The 9,317-nt window shown below is 58.2% G+C and overlaps 1 protein-coding gene across 1 annotated transcript in view; it reads left to right on the top strand.

The window, feature by feature from the left end:
• Nucleotides 1-4,404: 4,404 nt before the first annotated feature.
• The window catches only part of LOC139170220 (protocadherin-7-like), a 74,547-nt gene continuing 69,634 nt past the window's right edge, over nucleotides 4,405-9,317 (top strand). The window contains 3 exon segments of the mRNA XM_070757126.1: nucleotides 4,405-6,546; nucleotides 6,549-6,983; nucleotides 6,986-7,431. Of these exon segments, the coding sequence (XP_070613227.1) occupies nucleotides 4,533-6,546; nucleotides 6,549-6,983; nucleotides 6,986-7,431 (2,895 nt within the window). The 5' untranslated portion in view covers nucleotides 4,405-4,532.

Below are 9,317 nucleotides of genomic sequence, written 5' to 3'. Positions count from 1 at the left end.
GGAAGAGGTTCCTCCCTCTCCAGCCTCCCGCTTTCCGAGACGCGCAAATCTCCGGTCCCCCCTTTTTCTGACCCGCGGCCTCTTTCCCCAAACTGCCCAGTGAAAAGCGAACGAGTCCACGTTGCGAGCGAGCGAGGGTTCACGCCAAGCATCCACGCGTTAATTCCACCTCTCCCTACGGAAAGAAGAGACGGGGGGAGGAGGGGAAGAGGGAGGGAGGAAATAAGGGAAGGAGGGAGGGAGGAAAGAAGGAAGGAAAGAAAGAAAAGGAAGGAAAAGAAGGAAGGAGGGAGGAAGGAAGTAGGGAGGAAAGAAAGGATGAAAGGAAGGAAAGGAAGGAAAAGGGAAGGAAGGAAGGAAGGAAAAAAGGGAGGAAAGAAACGAAACCCACCCTTCTCTTTCCTAGGGCTCCCGCGTCGCCCCCTTTCCAGCAGAAAGACCCACATCTCTGGCAAAGGAATTTTGGGGAGGGGGTGGCTCCGGTCATTTCCCTCCCGGCCACTGCGAGGAGCGAGAGCCACCCCTCCAGTCCGCCTCCGGAGTTGGAATGAAGCCTCGCCGGAAAAATCCAGGGCTTGGGGCCGCTCTCCCTTTGAGACACCCCCCCCCCCCCCACTCCAGCCGCAACCTGTCGCCAGAGGGTTAAACGGGAAGCATGTGTGAAGCTGGAGCGCAAAGCTCAGCGCCTCCCTTTCTGCTGGCCCGGCTTCTCTGCTGCAGGAGTCCGAGCTGTTAGGAGTTTGTTTGGGGTTTTTTAATTTGATTTTTCTCGGCCATTTCTTCGCCACTCGGGGCAAAACTTGAGACTCGGCCTCTTTCTTTCTTTCTCTTTTTCTTTCCTCCCTTCCCCTTTCATCCGCCCTGTCACCTTCTTGTCTCCCTCCCTCCTTCCCTTTCCTTCATTCTTTCCTTCTCCTTCCTTCCCTTTTCCTCCTTCCTTTTCACCTTTCTCCCACCCTCCCTCTCTTCCCTTCCTCCCCCTTTCTTCTCCCTCCTTCCCTTTCCTCCCCCCTCCCTCCTTCCTTCCCCTTTCCTCCTCCCTCTCACCTTCCTCTCTCCCTCCTTTCTTTTCCGTTTCCTTCCCCTTTTTCTCCTCCCTCCCTCCTTTCCCTTCCCCCTCTCTTTCACCTGTCTCCCCCCTCCTTCCCTTTCCTCCCCTTCATTCCCTTTCCTTCCCCTTTCCCCTTCCCTCTCCCCTTCCTCTCTCTCTCTCCTTCCTTTTCCCTTTCCTTCCCCTTTTTCTCCTCCCTCCCACCTTCCCTTCCTTTCACCTCTCCCTCCCTCCTCCCCTTTCCGCCCCTTCCCCTTTCCTTCGCTTTTTCTCCCCCCTCCCCTTCGCTTTTTCTCCCCCCTCCCTCCTTCCTTCCCTTTTCCTCCCTTCCCCTTCCTTCCTTCCTTCCTCCCCCCCTCTCTACCTCCTTCCCTCCCTTCCGCCTTCCACCCCGCGGCCCTTGGCCAAGCGTCAACTGCGCTCTCTTTCTCTCTGCGTTAGTGTATGTGTGTGTTTTGGGGAAAGCGGAGAGGGAGGCAGGGGCGGGCCTGAGCTCCCTGCACCAACCAGCCGCACTCGAGCGAAACGAGCCGGTTTTAGGGAACGAGGGGACTTTCGCTGGAGAAACCGACACAATTGCGGAGAAGGGGAAAAACTAACGACTCGGCTCGCTTTTTTTTTTTTTCATTCACAACTACGACTCTGCCCGGATTACCTTCCCACCCACCCATCCCCCGAAGCCGATCCGTCGCAATCCCTTTGGGGCCTCAGTGATTTGGGGGTGTTACGTCCCCCTCTACACCCCCCCCCCCATTTATAATTACGGCTGCAATTAAAACACCAGCGGTGCCCGTTCACGTGGGAAGCAGCTCCGGTTACATCTCCCCCCCCCACCCCGGTTCGACTCCGTTCTCGCTACCCTTCGCTATTATATATTAAAAGAAATAAAGAATATCTGAGTTGGGGGGGCTTCGCCGGACGCACCCAGGCCACCTTAAACCTTCGTACGGGAGGGAGAAAGGGGGGAGGGAGGGACGAGAGGGTGAAGTTGAGCGCCGGTTTTACCTGCATCGGGACGGGAAAAGCAGGAACGGGCAGGCGAGGGAGAGCCGTTTTGTGAATCGCTCTCTCTCTCCCGGCGCCGCAGCCTCCGACACAACCGCAGGTAAGAGCCGGGAAAAACACACACGCCAGCACGCAAACACACACAAACACTAGCTGCGGAGCAAAGTTGGAACGCCCGAGCGAGCAAAGAGGGCGAGAAATCCACCTTCATTTTTAAAATTTCCCTTTCCCTTCCAGCTCCATCCGGACGGAATATCTAGCTTTTTTTCCCTCCCCTTTTTGGCAGCAAGCGGTCTCGCTTTGTGACTAATGACCTTGCGCAGAGTTGTGCGGGTCGCTGGTGGATTTTCCCGCCCTCCTTCCCCCCCCCCTTTATTCTCTTCTCTTGGGAGAAGAGGAAGGGACGTCTTCTCCGAAGCAGGAGTTCGGCGTCGGGAAACGGGTCCCTCCCTCCCCCCCCCCCCCCAGAACAGGGTTGGAGGCGAGATCTTGGGGAAACGTAAACGGGACGCTGCCCCGCAAACCAAGAACATCCCTGCACACAGAGAGAGAGAGAGACAGGCACACTACATAAATAGCTTCAGCTGTCAGCCCGGAGGCGGCGTATTTGCTTGGGTTTTTCGGAGGCTTAAAGAGAGAGGGAGAGAGAGAAAGAGAGTGGGAAAGAGAGAGAGAGAAGAGACGGAGGGAGGGGGGAGAGAGAGAAAGAGAGGGAAGACAGGGACGGAGGAAGCGAGAAAGGGGGAGAGAGAAGGAGGAAGAGAGAGAAAGAAAGAGAAGGCAGGGACGGAGGGAGAGAGAAAGGGAGAGAGGGGGAGGGAGGAGGAGAGAGAGAGAAGACAGGGACGGAGAGAGAAAGAAAGAGGGAGAGAGAGAGAGAGAGAGAGAGCACCTACACTATCTCGCCCTAAGAGAGACAGGGAGAGTGGAAAAAGGGACTGGACGAGAGAGAGAGAGAGAGAGAGAGAGAGAGAGAGACTAGAGCTGCCGCGTCCTCCCGCCTCCCTTTTCCGCCGGACACCAGCCCTCTTTGAATGAAGCGATTGACGTCCCCCCCCCTCACTCCTCACCCTACCACCACCCCCTCCCGCAGCCTTTTTGCACGGAGCAGGCGGAGAGAAGAGAGAGAGAGCGCCACGGCGGAGAACGTCGGCTCGGAGCGAGCGAGCCAAGCCGGAAGACAAACACACACACAGAGAGAGAGATAGGGAGAGTGAAGTGAATTGAACTAAGGAAAGGGAAAGGGAGAGGAGAGACGAGAGGAGAAAGCGAGAGGGGACAGGTGAAGAGAGAGAGAGAGAGGAGAAGAGAGAGAGGAGAGAAGAGAAGAGCGAGAGGGAGAGAGAAGATCGAGAGAGCGAAAGGGGCGGTTTTAGCTGCCCGGGGGTAGGCGGGTTTTGAAGGGGCGGGGGGGAGAGAGAGAGAGAGAAAAGCGGAAAAGCGAAGCTTGCCTCCGATCTTCCCCTGCCGCGGTTGTTCCTCCGGCTTCTTTTTTTTTTTTCTCCCCCTCGCCAACCTTGCAAAGTGATTCCAGCGCCGCTGGAGGAGGAGGGGGAGGAAAAGAGGAGGAGCGGGAGAGGAGGAGGAGGAGGAGGCAGAGGCGGAATTCCTCCCCGACCTATCTGCGGAGCTGCAGCTTTTTTGAAAAAAGCCAGCCGCACATTTGCCCCGTGAACTGTGAGGAGAGAGCAACTGCAGAAGGCGAGAGAGGAAAGAAGGAACCGAAGGAGGGAAGAAGGAGAGCCTCCGGCCAAACCTAGGTCTGCGCACACACGCACGCACACACACACACACACGCACAGATTGAGAGAGAGGGAGAGAGAGAGAGAGAGGCGCGCACCCCATCCCCGGCTTTTCCTCCACCTCCTTTTTCTCCTTTTTTTTTTTACCTGATTGCACCAAAGAGGATGGAAGCGAAGTTTTTTTGGCTACAGCCGGCAAAAGGATTTTATAATTGAACTTCAACTCGTCGCCGAGGGTTTTTTTTTTTAATATTTTTTTTCTCCCTTCTTTCCTCCCCATCTCTCTCTGGGAAGGTGCGCAACGGCAGTTCCCTCTCCAAGGGCTGCCGGGGTTTTTTTGGGGGGGTGTCTTCGGTCTTGGGGAAGGCGGGTGGGGTGCTGGTGTTGGCAGGGTCCCTGTCCTGGGAGATGTGGAAGATGCCGGCGCTTTTGGGTTTGGCGCAACCGCGCTCCTGCTGCCGCCGTTGCTGCTGCTGGTTGCTGCTGCTCTTGCCGCCGCCGTTTTGGATCAGCCTGGCCGGGGCCAAGCAAGTCTTGCGGTACCGCTTAGCCGAGGAAGGGCCGGCCGACATCCGGATCGGCAACGTGGCTTCGGATCTGGGCATCGTGACCGGCTCGGGCGAGGTAACGTTCAGCTTGGAATCCGGCTCGGAGTACTTGAAAATCGACAACATGACGGCGAGTTGAGCACCACCGAGCGGCGCATCGACCGGGAGAAGCTGCCGCAGTGCCAAATGATCTTCGACGAGAACGAGTGCTTCCTGGACTTCGAGGTGTCGGTGATCGGGCCCTCGCAGAGCTGGGTGGACCTCTTCGAGGGCCGGGTGATCATCCTGGACATCAACGACAACACGCCGACTTTCCCTTCGCCGGTGCTCACCCTCACCGTCGAGGAGAACCGTCCGGTGGGAACCCTCTACTTGCTCCCCACCGCCACCGACCGGGACTTCGGGCGCAACGGCATCGATCGTTACGAGCTGCTGCAGGAGCCCGGAGGGGAGGCCCCCGGCAGGCGAGGGGGCTCCCAAGTCGTCTCTTCCGCCACCGACGGGGCCCTCTATCCCGGCGGTGGCAAGCGGAGGCAGGAGACGGACGGGCCGGCTCGGAGTAGCGTCTTCGAGCTGCAGGTGGCCGACACGCCCGACGGCGAGAAGCAGCCGCAGCTGATCGTCAAGGGGGCTTTGGATCGCGAGCAGAGGGACTCCTACGAGCTGAGCCTGCGGGTGAGGGACGGGGGCGAGCCGGCGCGCTCCTCGCAGGCCATCCTCCGCGTCCTGATCACCGACGTGAACGACAACAGCCCCCGCTTCGAGAAGAGCGTCTACGAGGCCGACCTGGCCGAGAACAGCAGCCCCGGCACGCCGATCCTCCAGCTGCGGGCAGCCGACTCCGACGCCGGGGTCAACGGCCAGATCGAGTACGTTTTCGGCGCGGCCACCGAGTCGGTCCGGCGGCTGCTGCGCCTCGACGAGGCGTCGGGCTGGCTCAGCGTCCTGCACCGCATCGATCGCGAGGAGGTGAGCCAGCTCCGCTTCAGCGTCATGGCCCGGGACCGCGGCCAGCCGCCCAAGAACGACAAGGCCACCGTGGTGCTCACCATCCGCGACGAGAACGACAACGTGCCCACCATCGACATCCGTAAGATCGGGCGCATCCCGCTGCGCGACGGGGTGGCCACGGTGGCCGAAGACGTCCTAGTGGACACCCCCATTGCTTTGGTGCAGGTCTCAGACCGCGACGAGGGCGAGAACGGCGTGGTGACCTGCACGGTGGTGGGCGACGTGCCCTTCCAGCTCAAACCGGCCAGCGAAGGCGAGGGCGAGCCGCAGAACAAGCGCAAGTATTTCCTCCACACCTCGGCCCCGCTGGACTACGAGGCCCTGCGCGATTACAACGTGGTCATCGTGGCCGTGGACTCGGGCAGCCCCAGCCTCTCCAGCAACAACTCGCTGCTGGTCAGGGTGGCGGATACCAACGACAACCCTCCCGTTTTCGGCCAGCCCGTTCTGGAGGTGCCCTTCCCGGAGAACAACGCCCCGGGCGAGCGGGTGGCTACCGTCTTGGCTACGGACGCGGATAGCGGCAAGAACGCGGAGTTGGCTTACTCCTTGGAGCCTTCTCCTCTGGCTGCCGAGGCACCCGCGGGCCTCTTCACCATCGACCCGGATTCGGGCGATGTGCGCGTCCAGGCGGTGCTGGATCGCGAGCAGCGGGACACTTACGAGTTCCAAATCACGGCCCGCGACAAAGGGGTGCCCCCCTTGCAAGGCTCGGCTTTGGTGGTGGTGCGGGTGGCGGACCGCAACGACAACGAGCCCCGCTTCATGCAGGACGTCTTCACCTTTTACGTCAAGGAGAACCTGCAGCCCAACAGCCCCGTGGGCATGGTGACAGTCATGGATGCTGACAAAGGGCGCAATGCCCAGCTGACTTTGGCCATCCAACCCGGGGCGCAAGAGCCCGGCTTCTCCCCGCTGGGACCCGTCGAGCCGGGCATCTTCTCCATCGAGAACGACACGGGCACCATCTACTCCACCGTGTCGTTCGACCGCGAGCTTCAAACCAGCTACACCTTCCGCGTCAAAGCGGTGGACGGAGGCGAGCCGGCGCTTTCGGCCACGGCCACCGTCTCGCTCTTCGTCATGGACGAGAACGACAACGCTCCGGCCGTCACCTCTCCGGCCAACAGCTCCGTCAACCTCCTGCCGCCTTCCTCCAACCCCCGCTACGTGGTGGCCACCGTCCAAGCGCGGATGCGGACGCCGGCCAGAACGCCGAGTTGACTTACCACTTGGTGGGCGGCAACCCGTTCAAACTCTTCGAGATCGACCCGTCCAGCGGGGTGGTTTCTCTGGTGGCCAAGCTGGCCCCCAAACACTACGGCTTGCACCGGCTGGTGGTCCAAGTCAACGACAGCGGCCAGCCGCCCCAAGCCACCACGGCTTTGCTTCACGTCTTTGTCAACGAGAGCTTGGCCAACGCGAGCGCCGTGGAGAGCCAAGTGGCGCGCAGTCTGCACACGCCGCTCGGGCGGGATATCGCTGGCGACCCGAGCTACGAGCTGAGCAAGCAGCGGCTGAGCATCGTGGTCGGCGTGGTGGCCGGCGTGATGGCGGTGGTTTTCCTGATCCTGGTGGTGGTCCTGGCTCGCTACTGCCGTTCCAAGGGCAAGCACGGCGGCTACGAAGCGGCAAGAAAGACCACGAGGATTTCTTCACGCCCCAGCCCCACGACAAGGCCAAGAAGCCCAAGAAAGACCGCAAGGGCAAGAAAGGAGGCGGGAAGCAGCCCCTCTACAGCAGCATCGTCACCGTCGAGGCCTCCAAGCCCAACGGGCAACGCTACGACAGCGTCCACGAGAAACTCTCGGCCGCCGACAGCCCGGCTTTGAGCCGTTACCGCTCCGTCAACGGCGGCCCGGGCAGCCCGGATTTGGCCCGGCATTACAAATCCAGCTCGCCTTTGCCCACCGTCCAGCTTCACCCCCAGTCGCCCACCGCCGGGAAAAAGCACCAAGCGGTGCAGGACCTGCCGCCGGCCAACACCTTCGTGGGCGCGGGGGACAACATCTCCATCGGGTCGGACCACTGCTCCGAGTACAGCTGTCAGGCCAGCAGCAAGTACAGCAAGCAGGTAAGCAAACCGATCCTTCTTCCCCCTCTCCCAAGCAGATGGAATTGTTCCTTCAAAAAGGGGGGGGGGGAAGGGAAACCCCTTCCAGTCCTTTCCCCGCCATTGCTCTGCAGCCTCTCACCCTTCTGGCAGAGTTAAGTGGTTCAAGAGATGTAGCTCAATAGAGTGGGTTTGTCTAGCTTTATCTACCCCTAGGGCAAAAGTATTCCAAGGGGAGCTGAATTTGCACTCTGAACAAGGCAGGTAATTCCATTTGGCACCTGGGCATTGGTTGGATGGCCAATGGATGGATGAAGTGGGTCCTAGGCTGCAAGAGAGCAGAGCCTGGCATCCAGCCCAAGGAGCTTCAGGTTGCACAAATCCCCCACCATCACAGAGCCAAATTGTCCTTTGATGCAGGTTTTCTACCCCACCCCAGGTAAGAAGACCACCCTTTTCTCCCTCCCCCAAGCCCAAACTCGGGGGGTGGGAGGGAGAGAGGGAGACCCTTCCCATTCCTTTTCTCCATTGCTTGGCAGCCTCTCACCCTTAGGGCAGAGTTAAGTGGTTCAAGAGATGTAGCTCAATAGAGTGGATTTGTCTAGCTTTATCAAAAGTATTCCAGGAGAGCTGAATTTGCACTCTGAACTGGGCAGGTAATTCCATTTGGCCCCATTTGGAACTCTGGGCATTGGTTGACCCCTTCCATTCCTATTCCCCATTGCTGGGCAGCCTCACACCTTTAGGGCATAGTTAAGTGGTTCAAGAAGTGTAGCTCAATAGAGTGGGTTTGCCTAGCCTTATTTACTGCTCGGGCAAAAGTATTCCAAGGAGATCTGAATTCGCACTCTGAACTGGGCAGGTAATTCCATTTGGCCCCCTTTGGAACTCTGGGCATTGGTTGGATGGCCAATGGATGGATGAAGTGGGTCCTAGGCTGCAAGAGACAGAGCCCGAAGGAGCTTTGGGTTTGCCCAACCACACACCCACAAACCCCCTACAACCACAGAGCCAAATCGTGCCTCTTCCTCTTGGTGAAGGTTTTCTGCCACCCTATCCCACCCCACGTTCTGTTTATCTTCAGCTGCACACCTGTGCAGGACAGGGATGGGTTGAGCTCGACTTCTTCCTTAATTTATCCCAGCTAATTGCGGTTTTGTTAGGGGCCTGCATCCCGAAGGCAGGTTGGGGAGAACCTGGCTACATCTGCCAGCTGGATTTGGCACCCAGCTGGACCTGTTTGGGAGCTTGGTTGGAGGGAGGGAGGCGCAGCCAGCATAATTAACCATAGTTAAGTAAACTACAGCTGAGAGCAAAGGAGTAATCTGTCTTAACCGCAGGCAGGCAGGGTCAGCCTCCCTCCCATTCCTGTTACACCTGTTGTGTGCAGCCTGAGGAGTAGTACCTGTTGGGGGTACTACTCCTCGGGCCCCCACACAACTCAAACTCAGTACAACTCCTTGTATGGAAGCCTAGTCTATCTCTCTATTCATCTCTTTCACAGGGAAGACTTAAAGCTGTACCTGTGTTAAATTTAATAATATCTCCTGCCTCATTCTTGATAACTCTCCTAGGGCAGCAGCATCCAGATGTTTAAATCCTCTTTGTCACTGTCACCGGGAAAAGGGATGGAGACCCAGATAGGGGACTGGAAACAGAGACAATAAACAAATCTTCTCTCCTTTTTTTTGCGACTGGAGAAGGCGTAAATAAATCTTGCAACTCAACAGTTGAGGAAGGTCTTTAAACAAACAGAGTGATGTACAAGCGGCTGAGCTTATTTATCCGGCTTTTGCACATAGTTAACTTCTCCTACTTTTGAGATTTAAAGAAATTCCTTGGTTTGTAGTAAGCACCTTTTCCAAACTAGTGTCAGGTCAGAGGAAAAATACAAGGATGTAAGTGGG

The sequence above is a fragment of the Erythrolamprus reginae genome, chromosome 7 (genome assembly GCF_031021105.1).
Source record: "Erythrolamprus reginae isolate rEryReg1 chromosome 7, rEryReg1.hap1, whole genome shotgun sequence".
NCBI lineage: Eukaryota > Metazoa > Chordata > Lepidosauria > Squamata > Dipsadidae > Erythrolamprus > Erythrolamprus reginae.
This window is presented reverse-complemented; position numbering and strand designations above follow the sequence as displayed.